General features: G+C 53.2%; 1 protein-coding gene across 2 annotated transcripts; it reads right to left on the bottom strand.

Moving 5' to 3' along the window:
• Positions 1-197: 197 nt before the first annotated feature.
• On the bottom strand, positions 198-14944 carry LOC102088914 (LON peptidase N-terminal domain and RING finger protein 3). 2 transcript variants are annotated; one of them, XM_005503627.4, is made up of 12 exons: positions 14313-14939; positions 11144-11262; positions 10394-10516; positions 9531-9659; positions 8674-8803; positions 7821-7914; positions 6058-6172; positions 5309-5430; positions 4752-4910; positions 3873-4035; positions 3636-3782; positions 198-2573 (listed from the first exon to the last, which is right to left on the bottom strand). In XM_005503627.4, exons 1-12 carry the CDS (start codon positions 14701-14703, stop codon positions 2376-2378), a joined length of 1890 nt encoding a protein of 629 aa, XP_005503684.3. In that variant the 5' UTR covers positions 14704-14939; the 3' UTR covers positions 198-2375. The 2 variants fall into 2 exon arrangements, with proteins under 2 accessions (XP_005503684.3, XP_064885794.1); XM_065029722.1 differs by having other exon boundaries at positions 2444-2573; positions 3598-3782; positions 14313-14944.
• Between the last annotated feature and the right edge of the window lie 2069 nt (positions 14945-17013).

Below are 17013 nucleotides of genomic sequence, written 5' to 3'. Positions count from 1 at the left end.
TGTTTCACATGTTTGCTTTCTGTGAGCAAAACCATCTTATTTTTTTCCCTTGCTGCCACTTTTGCTGGACTACATTCACCACATCTATCTAACTTGCTATCTGAAGGCCAGGGTGCCACCTCTTCACACATCCTCATCTTCCCTCCTCATACCCAAGCACTTCCATCAATGAGCTGCTAAATTTTAAACACCAGCAATGAAACAACAACAAAAAGGTCTTTATTTCAATGACCAGAAGATAATTTAATTCGAAGAGCACAGATACTAATACAATCCCCAAAGGCGCTCCAAGCAAATGGGACTGATTTGGGAGTCCGTTCCCAAAGCAGCCAGGCAGATGTTGCTCTGGTCCCCAGCTCTCCCCCAGTGTGGCCGTGGGGCAGCACCACATCTCTCCCCTGCATGCCCCCATGCCACCCCCTCCCTGGAGGGACCCGCAGTGGCCCAGGGAGCTCCCACACCTGGGGAACTGGCAACTTGGGGTGTAGGTGAGGGCCTCGGAGTGGCGTGGAGGTGTCATTGAGAGAGCTTGCATTGACCCTGTGGCAAAGAAAGGCACTTCCCAAATTTCAGCGCCACCAGCACACACCCACCATGGGACCACGAGGCATCCCTCTATCACCTGCCCCTGCCCACTCCGATCAGACATCCTGAGGACGTAGCCCCTTGGAGGAGTTATGGTGCCCCACAAACAGCAGCAAAGTGTGGAAGGACGTGGCTCAAAGGCAGAGGAGCAAATCCAGCTTTGAGCTGTCCCCAGCCACCCTGTGCTCACTCTGGTCCCTGGGAGCAAACCCCCAAAGCCCCCAGCCTCCCCTGACCATCGCTCCAGGGAGGCACTTTGCTGACAGGAGGGATTGAAACCTCATGCTCCTGGAGAGAGCAGGACAGGGAAAGGCGGTGGCCCCGGGCAGGGACCTCTCCAGAGCCCCCTGCCCCAGGCTCAGCCCAGCAACACATGCAAGAAGGAGCATTGCAGCCCCGGCCTGATTTTCTCGCCCCCACACACACCCAACAGCCCCTATATGTGTGGCAGAGCCTTTGGGAAAAGCAAGGATAAAATTCTGGAAGCAATGTTAATCCAACAACTAAGTGGATGTCACTCCTAAAATTTAACTCAAAGCCATTGAAATTATGGATGAGAGACAAAAAAATCCAAATGTTCAGGTTTTCCATCCCTGTCCAGAGGGATGCTCATTTCCCTATATCTAGAGACAAGCAGCTGCCAGGCACTTACAGGTAGGCACTTGCTCCCCGACATGGGCTCACAGCCTCAGTCACCGGTCCTACCTCCTCCCCTGAGGTTTGGCTCCCTGTGACTACATCCTGTGCTTTTTGGGGGGATCCTGAATTGTTCTGGGTCTGAAATGCAAAGATCTGACCTCAGCTCAGATCCTTATTTTCTCCTGAGGATGCAGCAAGTTCACAAGAAACACTGAACACAGGAAAATTGCACTAGTCAAGGAGCAGAAAGTCTCACAAAACCACTCCTAGGCTTAACCCCCTCAAGCCATCAGCTCCTTCCAGCCCCCAGATCTGATCATGCAACCTGAACCCAGCCAGGCTCAGAAGCAGAAGACTTTTTGGGTGTGAGAAAAAGTACCAATGCTGCCAAATTCCCTGCTTCCCACAGCATTTCATGGCAGCAGAGCAGCAAGCAGCCTCCAGCATGGGGAAGCTGCTGGCGAGTTTGGCACTGCACACATGGCACAGCACCAAGTAGAGCGGTGGGAAAGGAGACATCCAGACCCGGGAGCACTTGGAGAGCAACATCTCCTTGCTGTGTGGCCATGGAGGTGGTTAGGAGCAGGGCCATAAGTTTCAGATTAATTTAACCTTTCTTCTTGTTGGAATAGAAATTAAGTCAAAGTCATAAGTGGAGGCACAGTCATCAGCTCCTGAGGTTGGGGGAAGCCACCAGGACCTCTCTGCCTCCTAGTACCACCACTCCCAAGCATGAAGATCTGCTGCACAGAGCAGGACCATCTATCAAAAACCCTAAGTTGTCCTTCAAAAAGGAAGAGACAATATTGGCACTTGATCCACTGCCCTAAGGAGAATCCTCCTTAGCACCGAACCAGCTCAGCAAGTGATTTTGGTTCCTGAGACACAACCCAGCTTTCCATCCCAGTCCCCGCTTTGGTGGCACAGCACAGCACAGCCACATCATCGAGCAGCTCCCGGAGATGGTGCGGATGGTGTGGTGTCACTGCCGGTGCAGCGCTGGCCCCACTAAGTCAGGTAGAGGGTGCCCAGCTCATCGCTGAGGCCACTTTTGGGGAGGCTCAAACCACACGCAAAACCATGAGGCAACACACAGAGAAACCCAAGGGGTTGCGGGGTCTCCCCTGCAGAGAGGACGGGGGCCGGGGGGCTCAGACGCGGCCCCGGGAGTTGTACTCGAGCAGTGGGTGGCCAGGGGGCGGCTGCTGCAGCAGGGAGGTGAGGATGCGCTGCAGCTGGGTGAGGCGGGCACGCAGGGACGTGCTGGAGAAGAGGTTCAGCTGGTAGGACGGGTCAAGGGGCAGGATGGAGATGAGCCACCAGCACCATGTCGGGCCATCTGGCAAAGCCTGGAGGGGACAAAGGGAGAGATCCTCATGTCAGGAGCTGCAAGGGGAACACGTGGCAGCATTGCTGATGGGAAACTTTTGCTTTTGTCAGTATGGCAATGCAAGCTCTGGCTAAGGTGTTCCTCTGAACAGCGCTTATGTATGTCCAGGCTCAAAATTGCTGGATAAACTAATTTAATTTCCAGACAAACATTCCCCAGAGAGTCTCCAGATACAGATTTAATCAGGAAAAGTCTATACAAAAGACACAAAGAAATATCTCGTGCATTTCCTTTTTTGTAAGGCATTGCTTTTTGTGAAAATCATCACTCAAAAGGTGAGGTGCAGGCCAGGCAGGCACAACCGCTGGGCACTGCTTTTGTAAATCGACTTTTTTAAAACCCGAGCCAAACTAAGAGGGAAATGATCAATTCAGCTAAAGGAGGATGAGTCATTTTGTAATTTTGAGCACAGCACTGATGCGACGGCTGCCCAGGACAGCCTTAGCCTTGGACAAGCCAGCAAGAGTGCATTTGTAACGATCCAGACAGGAAACACTTTCTTAAAAGAGTGAAAGCTAAATTTGGGGATTTTTTTTTCTCTAGCATCTGATTTTGTTACAGCAATTTAATATGCAAACTGGGTCCTGCCTTCTTAGCTTCTCACCCCTGGCCAGGTATGGCTGTCTTAAAGGAACAAAATAAGAAAAGAGACCACAGACTTGCTGAGCTGTGGTGTTTGTTTCTTTGCCCACTTGTTTGTTTGTTTTCCTCAAGTGTTTTCAAATCCTGATAGTTCAGTTTCTTGGTTCCCATTCAGGAGAAGACTCTGGGAAAGCTTTTAAAACTCAGTGCTCAGTTTCCAAGAACAGTTTAAAAATTAAACATTAAATAGCTTTAACAAACGAGCCCTACCACCTCCCTCAGTGAGAGGTGACGTAACTGGTAATGGCAGTGAAACACAGGGTTTGTTTTGCTCATCTTGGGGGTGGCCAAGCAGGGTGGTTAGTGCAGGAACGGTGCAGCTTCAAGGGCTCTCTTGGTACCTTTTCTATTCAGAGCATCCCTTCCCACAGGGCACTACCTGGATGTCCTCTTCCTTCTCCGGCAGCGGTCCATGCTGCACCAAAACATGCCTGGAGGCAAGGTCTCCATGCTCACAGAACCGCTGAGCCAAGCAGTAGGTGCTTTCATGCAGGCACTGCAGCTCCTGCAGCTCCTCCCCAGCCACCTGCATGGAAGGAAGAGGGATGCAGAAAGTGTTCATGCAAAACTCTGTCCCACCCCAAGCAGGGGCTTTTGCCATGGCCCTGCCCCTTACCTTCTTGTCCTCCAGGTACTCGATGTCTGCAGTGTTGTAGCCGTCCCTGTGTCCACGGCTCAGCACCCGGAACCGCCGCTGGCCAATGGTGTCCACCAAGGACCTCCCATCCGCCAGCAGCTCGATCTGCCGGATCTCCAGCATGCAGCCGTAGTCAGCAAAACTGGAGGGAGCCAGGGAGAGAAGAAAGGGGCTGAGCTGGGATATGGGTGCTGGGAGAGCTGCTTCTCCTGAAGGCACCATCTCCAAGGAGGAAAAGGCCCAGGAATGAGCTGGCTGGGAGGGGGCAAATTCAGAGATTCACTCAACACTGTTGAGTTACCACTTGCTGCTAAGAGGGTGGGGAACAGCGAGCACACTGCCTGCACTCCCTTGGATTTGCCATATACTAAAATAACTTTGGTCCTTATACTGCCCTGATGTCTACTGGTCCTGAAGATACCATCCCTTGCAGAGACATCCTCCCAAAGCCCAGAAGATGTTATTTATCTCATTTCATTTGAACAAGACTGAAGCATGGTGCGGATATGTCATGTAAATACAGGTATTTAAGAGAGCACTTGGGTTAGAAGCCTGAACACTGAGCCCATCTGAGGTTTGGAGGTGCCACCAGGAACATAAGGATGGCCACACTGCACCAAACAAAAGCCCATTTACCCAATGTTCCCTCATAGCTTGTTAAGGACAAAGTATGAGAAATAGAGCAATTTTCAATTGCTCACTAAGAGGAGCTGTAGCTCACAGCCAGGGAACCATGCAGCTCAGAAATATCCTGAGCCAGAAGCTGTTCCCAGACAGCTTTAAGAGCCACTTTAAGTGGCTCTTTTAAGACAGCTTTAAGTGGTTTAAGAGCCACTGACACCTTGCCCAGGAGCTCACCTTTTCCCGTCCTCATATATACACATGCCAAACCTCCTCGTGCCGGTCTCCTGGCACCGCCGGATCATGAGGCGGTAACGAGGTTCAAAGACATGCAGAGGGCAGGCGATTCCAGGGAAGGACATTGTGCATACAAAGATGGGGATGTTGTTGGTCAGGCTGAGGAATAGGAGAAGAGACCACTATGAAACCTTCCAGAGCAAATCCCATCCCAAGGGCACCGCATCAGCTGATCCTCCCAACCAGATCTGTCCTTTACCCCAGGAAGTGATGCTGCAGTGGGGAGCAACACCAAAGCTTCCACTTGGCTCACCAAGAGCCCAAGGACAGACTCTGCCCACAAAACAGCTCCTTGCAGAGATGCTCCCTTATCCCCAGGTACCCCATGGGGGATGCCTGCACCCACCCGGCACTGCTGTGATATAGTCCTAGAAATGGGACAGCCATCAATTGAGCAGAATCAAGTCAGAACAATGGTATGTGGCATGGACAGTCCCCTCGGAGCACCTCCCAGCCCCTGTGCAAACACACACACACCAGAGCAGGTCCCGGCTTACTTGGAGAGCTCTGCCATCTCTGCCTGGTGCAGATCCCGGCGCTGGGCCAGCTGTGCAGGGAAGGTGGCCAGCATGATGTCCTGCAGCAGCACGGTGGGGCTGTAGCTTCCGTCCTTCAGGTACTGAAAGAAATTAGACCCAGATATAGGTTGGAGAAGAGCAGGGGGGGAGCCCTGAGACCCTGCCAGGCTCTAAATCACGCTCACTTTTATTGGCCCTGAGGGTAATTTTAGATCTGAGAAAGTCAGGGATAAAACCTATTGAGGGATGTTGAACCATCTAACAGGACGGGATGTCACCTCCACTGAGACCTCCAAATGCTGCTCAGACCCAGGGTCCATCCAACACAGTGTCCTGTCTCTGACAGTGATGCAGCCCTTGTATGACAACCTAATTTCCCTCACGGTCTCATCCAAATCCCATTTCATTAAAGATTAAATCAAATCTCCAGGCTAGCAGGTTTTCCATCCATTTCCATTTCTAAAAGTAATTAGCATTCACTTCTTTCTCTCTCTCTACCTCTCAGTCCTGTTTACAATCTCACTAAATCACTGTGGCATCTTGTGGAAATGAATCTCTTAGTCTTAATTATCAACTGTCTGGCTATTCCCACGTGACTGGAGATGACACCGCCGTGCCAGAGAGCTGCTAACATCAGAGCATCGCTCCTTCCCACCCCAGCTCTGGGCACGCTGCCAACAGTACCCAGCTGTCCCCTGGGCTCCATCCCGTGGGACACATGCCCTCACCTCTCTCAGGCTCTGTTTGCAGAGGGGACAGTTGGGCCGGTGGTCCAGGCAGCGTTCGAGGCACTCCTTGCAGAAGGTGTGTCCACACGGCGTTGTCACCGGCTCGAAGAACATCCTGCAAAGGGCCCACAGTTAACAGACCGCAGAGAGCAACATGGGGAAAGGAGTGCAGGTGACGCCAGCTGAGAGAGACTTCACAGAGCCTCTGTCCACAGGGCTGGGTGCCCTCAAACTGCTGTTCCCCAGGCCTGGCACAGCACCCTGCTTTGGAAACCCCAGCTGACCTCAGTCCCATGGTGCAGGGGTTCCCACAAAGCCCTCGGGGACTTGCAGAGGCCCAGGCTGGTGCTGCAAGGGTCAAGCAGGTTAGGGTGGACAAAGCCATGGATGCAGCTTCTGGTTATCCCCAGCCTTGTACCTGCACCTTTCTTTAATCACCTTGCTGACAGCAAGAGATTTTGCTTCCAGCAGGAATAAGACATTTCCTACGTTCCTTCCTACCATTTCAAGAGAAATCTGCTGCCTTCACCAGCCTTCTACACTGAAGACAACGATGTTGCAGGGATGCGATGTCATGGGAAGTTATCTCACAGTGTGTCTTCCAAGCCCTAGTAGTCCATGGCTATGAAACTTGCCTTCACTAAAGCTGCATTGGCTAAGGTTTGTTCATTACTCCTGTTCATTAAATGTAAATGTTTCTAACTGACTTATTCCTTTAATTAGAAGTCTGGCCTCAGACTGTCGGACTTTCACAATGATGTAAGATGAGAACTGCCCCAGGCCAGAGCACTGCTCCCCATCCCTGTGGGGTCCCCGTGGAGCCCATCAGTACACACATGGCACTTCTTGGTCCTGGCAGGGCTGCGGTTCCTCAAACACACAAAAAGCAGTGACAGGAAAGTGCCTCGTTCTCCTCTGCTCCAAAAGCAGAGCTGGCAGCAAGCACTCAGATTGCTCACACGTAGCTCCAGGATCAGAAATGAAACGAAGGTGTTGGGAAAGCCCTGCTCAGCACAGAGCCCTGACTCCTCCTGAACACTATGTTTCCCTGCTCTCAGAAGAGACTTAAATTCACCTAATTCAGATCAGATGCAGCCTTGACCTCTCTTTCTCCCCTGTGTCATTCTTCTATGCCATGCCCAGACCTGGAGAAAGCTGCTGTGACAGAGACCTTGACCGTCTTGCACATCCAGTGGTGCAACATCCAGCCCTCTGCCAGCAGCCACTTGCACAACTGCTCGAGGTCCTGAGACACACCAGAAAAAACGGCCTGGTTTCTGCCTGTCCTGTGGCAGCACCCAGCCCTTCCCCAGCCCTGAGTCAGCAGATGGACATGTGCTCTACCCTGTTCCCTTTTCCACCTCCAGCAGGCACAGAGCTCAGAAATGCTCCCCTCTGGATTTGCAATATCCCCGTCACAGATGGCATTTATGTGGGGCAACACCTTCATGTTCCAGCCTGCAGTTACAAAGGGCAACCACTGCCTTCAGTCTTTGACCCTGCTGAACATCCCCACCTCCACACGGATGGCCCAAGTGATAGAGACCAAACGATGCTGCGCCCTGAGACAAGGTGATTTGAGCTCTTACAGCCTGGCAGGGCAAAGCATGCCCCTATCTTCTCTTATCTCTACCATAACCTGTGTTTCAGCAGTACTGGGGACTGAGTGTGCAATTAAGATGTGAAGAAAGATCCACACCAGGAAAGAGAACTCAGCAGGTGCTAACTCTTCATCCTAAAAGCTCTCCTGCCAAAGAACTCACCGTATGCAGAGGGAGCACTCCAAGTCAGATATGCTCAGTAGCTCCCAAAGGGATGGCTGGGTATCCTTTGCTGCTGCTGTTTCCTCTTCATTATCTAGTGGCAAAAAAGAAGGAAAGAGAAGAAGATGCCCCATTTCAATGCCGAAAATTAATCTATCTTTGCTTTCTGACCGTATTCTGAGGTGTAAGTAGTTAATTGCTATGCAAAGTGCTTTGAAGGTTAAAACAAAACTGCTAGAAAACATGACATAAACCCCCTCTATTAACCCACCCATGTTCATCCATCGCTTTTCCACCTGTGGGTCTCATGGTACTTGGTAGAGGAAGGTGGTATCTCCCTACCTCCTTTTGCAGGCAGGGAAATCGAGGCACCGAGAGGTGAAGTGGCCTAAGAAGCTCCCAGATGGAGGTCTCTGGAGACCTACCACAAGGCATCATCACTGCTTTATGAAACCCATATACATGGCATTAATTGAATTAATGTCAATGGAGGTGTCACTGCTCCCAACACATGACACACTGTGTCCCTCACAAGAGAATTTAAGTTCTGTTCTAAAACCCATGGGAACCAAAGGAAGCCTCTCCCTGGCTCCACACAGGGAACAAGCCATGTCTGGCTTTAGCAAGAACTTTTCACCAAGCTAGACCCGAAGGTTTGGTGTAAGTTCACCAGTTCAACACAGGAAGATCGGATCCTCCTCACAGGCGTGAGAATCAGCGAATGTGCTGGTCAGAGCTGCCCCTGGGATGTCTGCTCCCTGAGCTGGCACACAATGCCAGCACCAAGTTTTCAATGCCAAAATGGATTTTAAGCAAGTATTTTGCATGAGATGAGATTTTGGTAGATGCTCACCTACCAACCACCGGTCCTGCCTCTCTGCTGAAGTGTCTTGTTCCTGCTGTCGTCCCGGCTGGGAAAGGGTGGCTGTCCCCTGGCCATGCTCAGCGTCCCCTCTGCCATCCGCTCGCTCTCCCTCCTGATCCTAGACACAGCAAAGACAAAATTGAGACCAAAACCTCTTCTCTGTTTGAATACACAGCCTCATTCGCCCCACCGAGCCCAACGGCACTGGGAGGTTTCCTGGTGCGTTGCTGCGTATTAACATCTTGCATCTGCGGGACAGCAGGAACACATGGCCTTCACAGACATCCCGGCTCATCTCATGCTTAAAACGTGGGTTTACTCTGTCCAGATGTACCACCTGATATTTGGGTGTATCTGAGCCCATTTTCTCTGATCTCCTCCTCTCCCTAAACCTTTCAAAGGCAAAGAGCAAAAGATGACCTTTCCTTAATAGCTGCTAATGGTCTGAATTGTTCTCAAATGTCATTTTTGGACAAAAAAAAAAAATTAAAACCTACTTTTTTATTTTCTCTGAATATAGCATGACTTGGTTGTTTTAAACCCAATCAGAGTCTAAAACCTCACCAGAAGTATTGCAGAATAAACCTGGGAAAAGAATGGAGGCAGAAGGAGCGTCCTCTCTTTCCCCAGTCTCCACAACATCAGCTCCGATGGTGTCTTTGCTCTCCCGCCCTCCACTCCTTGCACCTTCTCTTCCCAGCACGCAACCATGAGCACATGGCTATGGTCCTGCACAGCCTCCCGTTATCACACCTCCTTTCCCCTCATTGGAAAACCCCAACTTGGGACGTCCCACAGGGACAGTAAATCCCACCGCAGCCTCGGATCTTTGCAGGCTCTCTTACCCGAACTTGTGGGGAGGAGGATGGGAACACAGGGCTCCCTCCATCAACCTGGGGACCAGTCGAGCCCTGGTGAGCAACATCTGGGTGTGCAGCAGCCGTGCATGGCTGAGGAGCATCCTCTGCAAGGATCTGCAAGGAGAAAACAGAGCTCAGGTGGTGTGGGGAGAAGGAAGCAGGGAGGTGGGTGGACTGACAGGCTCTCCCTTTCCCCAAAGCAGCCTCGCGCTCCCTGCATGGCACATCAGGGTTACATGTTTCAGCGCTGGCTGAGCTCTCTAGCAAACAAATACCAGCACGTAAGGAAGAAAGCAGCATGAGCTAGCAAACAAAATTGTGTGTTTTAAGGGCTGGGACCCATGTTCTCTACCACCCACGAAGAGCAGGAAGGGAGTGAGCTGTGGAGGGTACAAGGTCATTCCCCATTCCCCTGCCCTTTCCCTCCTGGAGGGCAAGTGTCCATTCATGGCATGAAGTCCCCATGCTGAGGAAACTGCTGGAGGCCCCACCATTGTGAGTGATTTTGGTACACAGGTGAGTGCTGATATGAAATCACCTACAGAAAAGACATTGACTCTCCAGTGGCAGGTTTCAGCTGGTTGCTTTGCCTTGGGTTACTACTGATGCTGCCTCAAAGCCCACCTCATGCCACGTCCGCATCTAAACTCTGCAAAACCTCAGACTTGAAGATATGGACTGAGGAAGGGGAGTTTTGTTCATGGGTGAACCTGCATCGGAGCGATGGGAAGGCTCTTAGACCACAACCTGACTTCACTTGATCGTGCTGTCCAGAGCAGCACAATCGAGATGGACACAAGTCCTTCAGAGGACAAAAGCATCTCCCCACCATGGTACCTCCCACGCACCTTCTCCATCTCTCTCCGAGCAGGATGGAAATGGGGACTGAGTGTCAGGCAGTGTTCCCATGCCATCAGGGCTTCAGCTCTCTGTCCCATCTTCAGAAGCACCTTCCCTTTCCTGAAAAAGCCCTGCAGAGTAGAAAAACCTGCGGTGACTATGAGACAGTGACCAGCTGAGTATGTGTCCCTTCAGTTCCCATGCAAGCCCCAAGGGAAACTGACTGCAGCCTCCCATCCCAGGCCAAAGCACCCAGACATGTCATTTCTTCCATGCTCAGACCTGCCTAAAAACGACAGGTCCACCCAGAGCCATAAAACAGGACTCTCCCAAAATGCAGCAGTTGCAAAAGCCAAGCAAACAAACCCTACAGAGACCTAGAGAAGGTGTCAAGGGCTTCTGCCTTTGAAGTTGAAAAACTCTTGCCAATGAGTGCTTCGCAAAGCAGAAAGCAAGCTCCAGGGTTGATTTCACTAAGGGCAGCTCAGCCTCTGGCCAACAATTCCCCGAGCCCTCAGCTGCCATCCCACACACCAGCACGGCTCCGCGCGAGCAAGGAGGGATGTGGTGCCAGAACTCTCCTGTTCCTGCAACGCAGCGCTTGCAGCCTGGGTTTGCAACTTAATGGGTTTCACAAGTGTATTTCTGAGCAGGACGAATCCAGCAGTTAGGATAATTCAGGAAAGGGGGAAACTGCTCCCATAGAGTGAGATTTGGCTCCAAGCACAGCCAGTCGATGGGCCATCCCCTCTGCTCACCTCATGCTCTCCAGGCTCAGCCTTGCACACAGCGTCCAGGTCCTCCAGTGCCCGCTTGTGCTGTCCCAGTGCTGTGAATGCCTCTGCCCGGCACAGCAGCAGGGAGCTGGCGTCTGGGGCTGCAAAGAGAAATGCCATCACTCATGTGATAAGTCCATGGTGAGGCAGTAGGGCTGGATGGGGCCAGGGAGATGCCACTGCAGTGGAATAGCCTATGTGCTGCTGCCTTGTGCTGAGCACAGCCAGAGTCTGTGCTTCTCTTGGGCAGGAGTCACTGGCCTCATAAGTCTCTGCAAGAAAGCTATTTCCTCTAAATATCTAGTTTTAAACTCTTAGAGGCTCTTGCCTTTGTTTTTCCCCATCTCCCCCGCAACAGCCTCAGCCAAGGGGCTCCACCACTGCCTTGAGGCTCAGCCATGCTGGGATCTGGGCTCTCATCCATCCTTTTGGGATGCAGCAAAAAGGCTGTACCATACACATATTTCCTAAGGGGGCTGTTGCCACAGGAGGCTCCGCAATGTGATTCATCCAGCAGAGCCACAATAACATGTTACCAAACAAGCCTGCAGCTGCAGAGACCTGCAGTCCCAAAACACCAGGGAGCCTCCTGGACCCACCTCACTGCCACCGCTCTCCCAAGGCAGAGAAGGAGCCGGGGAGGTGCAAGAATCTGCCCCCATCACGAGACCCAGGGTTTTCAAGTATGAGGGAAGGTTGAAATTTCCCAAAGTGGAGGAAGGGAACTGAGCATCCAGTTCCTCGTCAGCGGCATGTCACTGATGGGATCTCTGTGGTGGGGGAGACACTGTTCCCTCAGATGCTGCTAGCCGTGACATCCCAAGCATCACGGTGCTGGGTGCCCCGCACGCTCCTGCCTGCTCCCAAATAACAGGCAGTGAGATCCTCTTCTCCCCTGCCTCAGCGAAACCGTGTAAATACTCTCCTTTCTACCAGCACTGACAGCAGGGGAATTGGGGTAGGGGCTGTCAGGAAGCATGAATGAACAGCACCCAAAAGCCCACACAGTGAGGCTCATGGAGTAACCAGGTGTGGTAATGTTTGCGGGTTTGAACCGTGGATGATTCCCAGATCCACCCCGTTATATCACAGCTTGCCGTGGAGGTGACCTACATCCACCACGCTGCCGGCTTTCCAGCTAAGGCAACAGGTCCATGCACCCAGCCCTGTGTCCCACCCCCAGTGCTGAGCATCACCAACAGGATGCTGGCTCTGAGGCCAAACCTGCAGCTCCCTTGGAGCTTATTTTACAATGTTAGTAGGAACCTTAGGGCTCAAATTGGTAAATGTGGGAACTTGCTGCTCCATATCCCATCCTGCAAGCATGCATCCAGAGATGAAATATTCCAGCCCCTAACAACACGTAGAGATGGACAAATGGGTACAAAGTCTAGAGGCTTATTTTCCATGTGGGCAAACCCATTCAGACATCTGCACAGGCTCGCAATAAAGCAACCGATTTGGTGAAAACAAGATGTGTAAAATGGGGCTATGAATTCTGCATTTCTCCTCTGCTGCAGCTATTTTTGATCTATGATATCATTAGACACTGGGGACATAAGCCAGCTGGCGGCCCCGGCGGCTGATGAGTGACTGATAGCGCTCCCCAGCCTCCTGGCTCCAGGCATGTTGAGAGGCCTCCTGTGTTACGCCTTCCAGTGCCTTTTTTGTTTCTTTTGTTCACTTAGGAAAACAGAAGATAAGAAGTTGACAATTCATTTTCTGCCAAGCAAAGAGAGCTGCTCTGTGGGCTGGGCTGAATGGGGCACTGCAAACTGGCTCACAATGCGATGCTGAACCACAAAAAAAATCCCAAACATTCTCATGGGTAAACACGTAGTGGCTATGTTTGAAAGTGAAGGGAGACCTGTAAGAAGCTGAGCACCCTGCAGGCTGCCGGAGCTGGAAAACACATCCTGAAAGCATCACCCACGTGGCTGAGCCTGAGCAGCACTAGCAAGCGCAGGTTTATGGGAGCTGCACCTGGGATTGCAATTTCCTCGTTTGTTGCCCTAAGCTGGACTTCCCCTGTCCTTGGGGGAACGGAGCGTGCAGGAAAGACCGAGGACAGAGCTGCTTTTCCTCTTTATACTCACAGAGGCTTTTTGAAAAGAGATAGATAATTGTATAACCCAATCAGACAAAAGCCTGGCAGCAAGGAAAGCAGTACTAGAGAACCGTGTACATGCATTTGCATTGAAGGATGGGTGAGCAGGGTATGCGACTGTTGCCTCGGGAAGTTGCATAAAGGGACCCGCTTCCTACCGCCAGCACCAGGATGGGCCAGCCCACTCAGCCCTTTGGTTCTAGGCGTATCCTGAACCTCTGGCACTTTTCTCACAGCAGGTGATGAATAAGTGTCTGCGCCACGGGAGGAGAGCTGACTGCTGTCATAGAAACGCCGCTGGAGAAAGGACCTTCTGCCTCCACTGTCCCAACACCCTGCTCCAGACACATTGTATAACCCCTTTTATTTAAGCATTAATTTTCAAGAAATCCACTTACAGCCTCACCCCTGGGCTTGATCCTGACTCTGCAGACAAATGTTTTGCCAGAGCGGGTTGCACACCCTGCTCTGTGCTGTGGGGCTGCTGCAGGAGCCTGGCCAAGGCTGCATTCTCGCCAGGCTCTGGGCGCAAGGTCACATCTGTCCAGGACTGGAAAAGTCCCAACCACTTTACATAATGGCCACCCCCGGGCAAGTCTCTTCCTCCGACTATGAAATATTGCTGGGTGGCAAGATGCAAGAAGCTGTTTGCGGGTCCTTCCTCTCCAGCGTCTTGCTAATGCCAGAAGCATGTGGCCGATGGGGCACAGGCCATGTGCCCTGCCCTGCCCACGGCCCTGGCAGCTTGGATGAGCAGTGGGGCTTGCCCAGCCACCCACCCCCTCACATCATCCTAGGACACCTGCAGCCATGGGAGACATGCCCAGCAGCTGGGTGCCCCCTCCCCATCCCCACCAGCCTTTCCAACACTACCAGTTTCCAAGTTATCCCAGCTCTGGGCTGTGCAAGCTTGGAGAGCACTGTGGTGCTGGGACAAAGTGACCTCCATTGGTAACCCCCTCCCCAGCAGCACATCCCCTTCTCAGCTGCAGGACTGGCCCCTCGCACCCAGCATCCTCACCCCTTGGGCCCGGCGGTGCTTACCCAACTCGACCCCTTTCTGAGCCATCCTCAGCGCTTCCTCTGCATCCCCACGGGTGAGACGGTCCTGGACATGTGCCGCCAGCCAGGCCAGCCGGATCTCCCGCTCCACGCATTTCTCCAGGAGGCCGCAGAGCACCACGTTGCACCTCGCCGTCCCAACGCCTAGCAGCTTCAACCTCTCCTGGCACAGCGGGCAGCGGGGGGGCAGGGACCCCCCAAGGCACGGCTTGCAGAAAGAGTGACCGCAGGACACGGTCACCGGCTTCCAGAGGAGAAGAAAGCAGGAGGGGCAGCGCAACATGTCCAAGTCCCCGCTCCCGGGCCCGAGGGGTTGCCGGGAGGGGCTCTCCCCCCGGGGTGGGGAGGACGGGCTGGGGGGCCCGCGGCTCATGGCAGCAGTTGCAGCCGACGAGGAGAGCTGCCCTTAGGGCTGGTGGTGTCCGCACACTACGGCCACCGCCGGGTCCCCGCGCATTGACCCACTCCGCTCCGCCCGGCCTAACACATCATCCCCGCCCCTCCCGGCACAGCCCGGCCCGGCGCAGGGCTGCGGCTCCCAGCACGTCCCGTCCCGTCCCGTCCCGTCCCGCCTGGGCGAGACCCCCCCAGGCCGAACCGGCGGGAGCCGCCGGTGGCGGAGCTGCCGGTGCCACCATTGGCCGCCGCGCTGCGCCGCCCCGCCCCGCCCCGGCCGCGTTTCATAACGGAGCCGGCGGCGCTGGGGCCGCTCGGAGCGGGACGCAGGTGCGGGGAAGGTGCTGTGGAGTAGAGTTGGGCACGGTGTGCTCGGTGGGGGTGGGCTCCTGTGCCGGCCCCCGGAACGGGGCGCAGGGTGTTGGGGTGCTCCGGAGCAGCTGGGGTGTGGGGTACAAGTTGGGGCACTCGAGTGTGAAGGCATGCAAATGTGCGGGAGAGCTCTCTGGACTAGCTGGGGTGCTGGGTTCCCAGGGGGATCTGGGATGCTCTGAAGTGGGACCAGGATGCAAAGTGCTCGGGGGTGTTTTGGGGTGCCCCAGAGTGGGGCCAGGGCACTTTGGAGCCAGCCTATGGCATTGACTACCTGGGGTGTCTGGAGTGCTGTGGAGAGGGGCTGGGGCACAAGGACTGGGGGAAACAGGTGATCTGGGATGGGGACAGAAGGGTGGGATGCTCTGAGGCACTGGAGACCTGGGGTGCTTGGGAGCAGCGTAGGGCACGGGGTCCCTGAGCTGGCTGAGGTTCTCCAGAGCAGGGCTGGGGTGCAGACTGTTGTGATGCGCCAGAGCAACTGAGGCTGGTGAGACTGGGATGCACCAAGTGCCCCTTTGCAGACCTCACCATGCAGACTCATCATGTTAGAATGTTTGGAGAGAATGGATGTCCTTCCAGTGTAGATGGGAAACTGCATCTCCTCCACATGCTTTACTTATCCAGAACTGGACCAGTTCAGACCCTGTTTGGGGAAGGTCTCCTTCTCACTCGCAGACCCCCGGGATGGGTTCTATGTCCCGAGGGAAATGCAACCCCCCCACCAGGCAGCCATACAGCCAGGACCCAGCAGTTCTTACATAGCAGGTGCTGAGAAAAACAGCTTAATCTGCCAACTCTGAAGCTTAGCAGATCAGATTTTATGTAAGGATGATGCACATTCCCTAAGGGCTCTTTTGTTTGTCCCCAAAACCAAGCCAAACCAAACCTGTGCACCCACTGGAAGGGGTGCTCAGGGAGGGAGATCACCAGTAGGATGTGAGCACTTACTGGTGAAACACATGCTCCACTAAGGGAGTGGCTGGCAGAGGTTTGGGCTGTGGAGCAGGTTTTGTTTCAAAATCTACTGTGATTACATTAAATAGCTCATGAGTGACTTTAAAAGCTCAACAACAAAGTATTTTATGTGAGCTTGGAAGGCTTTGCTGCTTGCTCCGTTACCTTTTTGATCCCTTCGGAGTGGAGAAATCTCAGGCGATGCTTAGCAGCACAGCCCCAGCACCTCCTGGGAGTGGCATTAGGGACAGCAATCACCCTAGAAGCATCATGGGGCTGTCTGGGACTCTACCCCATGCGGGTTATTTTCCATATTTTCCATCCACAGGATCAGACTTTGGTTGCCCCCCCAGAACCACATCACCTCCCCCAACAGCTCTCCCAGGGGCATTTCTCAGATGGACAAGGCTCATTCACACCAGACACTCTCCTCTCGTGATTTAGTTCTCGCCATGTCCAGTTTTCCCACCAAAACCTGGCTATTCACTAAAACTAAAGATTGCCACCAGGGAGTCCTCACCAGTCTTACCTCCAGATTACCCCTTAAAAAGGACATGTTCATGGCTCCTGGGCTGTGAAATGAGGGTGATTTTAGCTGCCATGGCCAATTTTGCAGCAATGTGCTTGAAGAGTGCTCCCATAACCTGGTTGTGTGGCTCGGTTTGGGAGCAGCAGCACTCGGCCACGGGGAGCCGGTGTCAGGTAAGACTCTTCCATCACCCCAGCCGGCTCCTCCAGGAGGCACCGGGCTGTTCCCTGGGACCTGCCTCGTTCTTTTCCTCACCTCCTGATTCACACCGTGACCATACTCACATGTCTGGCCTCTCCAGTGCCTTGTAAGTGGCAAGTACGTTCTGCTGCCTTTGCACAATGCAGTTAAATAGTGATCAATCACAACTCATGAGTCTATTGGAAACCAGGCTTTGTTAGCGCCAGCACAAGGACTATTTGTTGTCTT

This window comes from Columba livia, chromosome 14, assembly GCF_036013475.1.
Source record: "Columba livia isolate bColLiv1 breed racing homer chromosome 14, bColLiv1.pat.W.v2, whole genome shotgun sequence".
NCBI classification, from domain to species: Eukaryota; Metazoa; Chordata; class Aves; order Columbiformes; family Columbidae; genus Columba; species Columba livia.
Note: the sequence above shows the minus strand (reverse complement) of the source record. Positions and strands in the feature narration are given on the sequence as shown.

Bases quoted from the DNA above. Each gene is read 5' to 3' on its own strand.
- LOC102088914 (XM_005503627.4), bottom strand. From the start codon at position 14,703: ATGAGCCGCGGGCCCCCCAGCCCGTCCTCCCCACCCCGGGGGGAGAGC. The intron at 11,263-14,312 runs GTAAGCACCGCC...TTCTCTTTGCAG, and splicing joins TCAGAAAGGGGTCGAGTTGG to CCCCAGACGCCAGCTCCCTG. The intron at 8,804-9,530 runs GTAAGAGAGCCT...TGCTGTGTCTAG, and splicing joins CCTCCTCCCCACAAGTTCGG to GATCAGGAGGGAGAGCGAGC.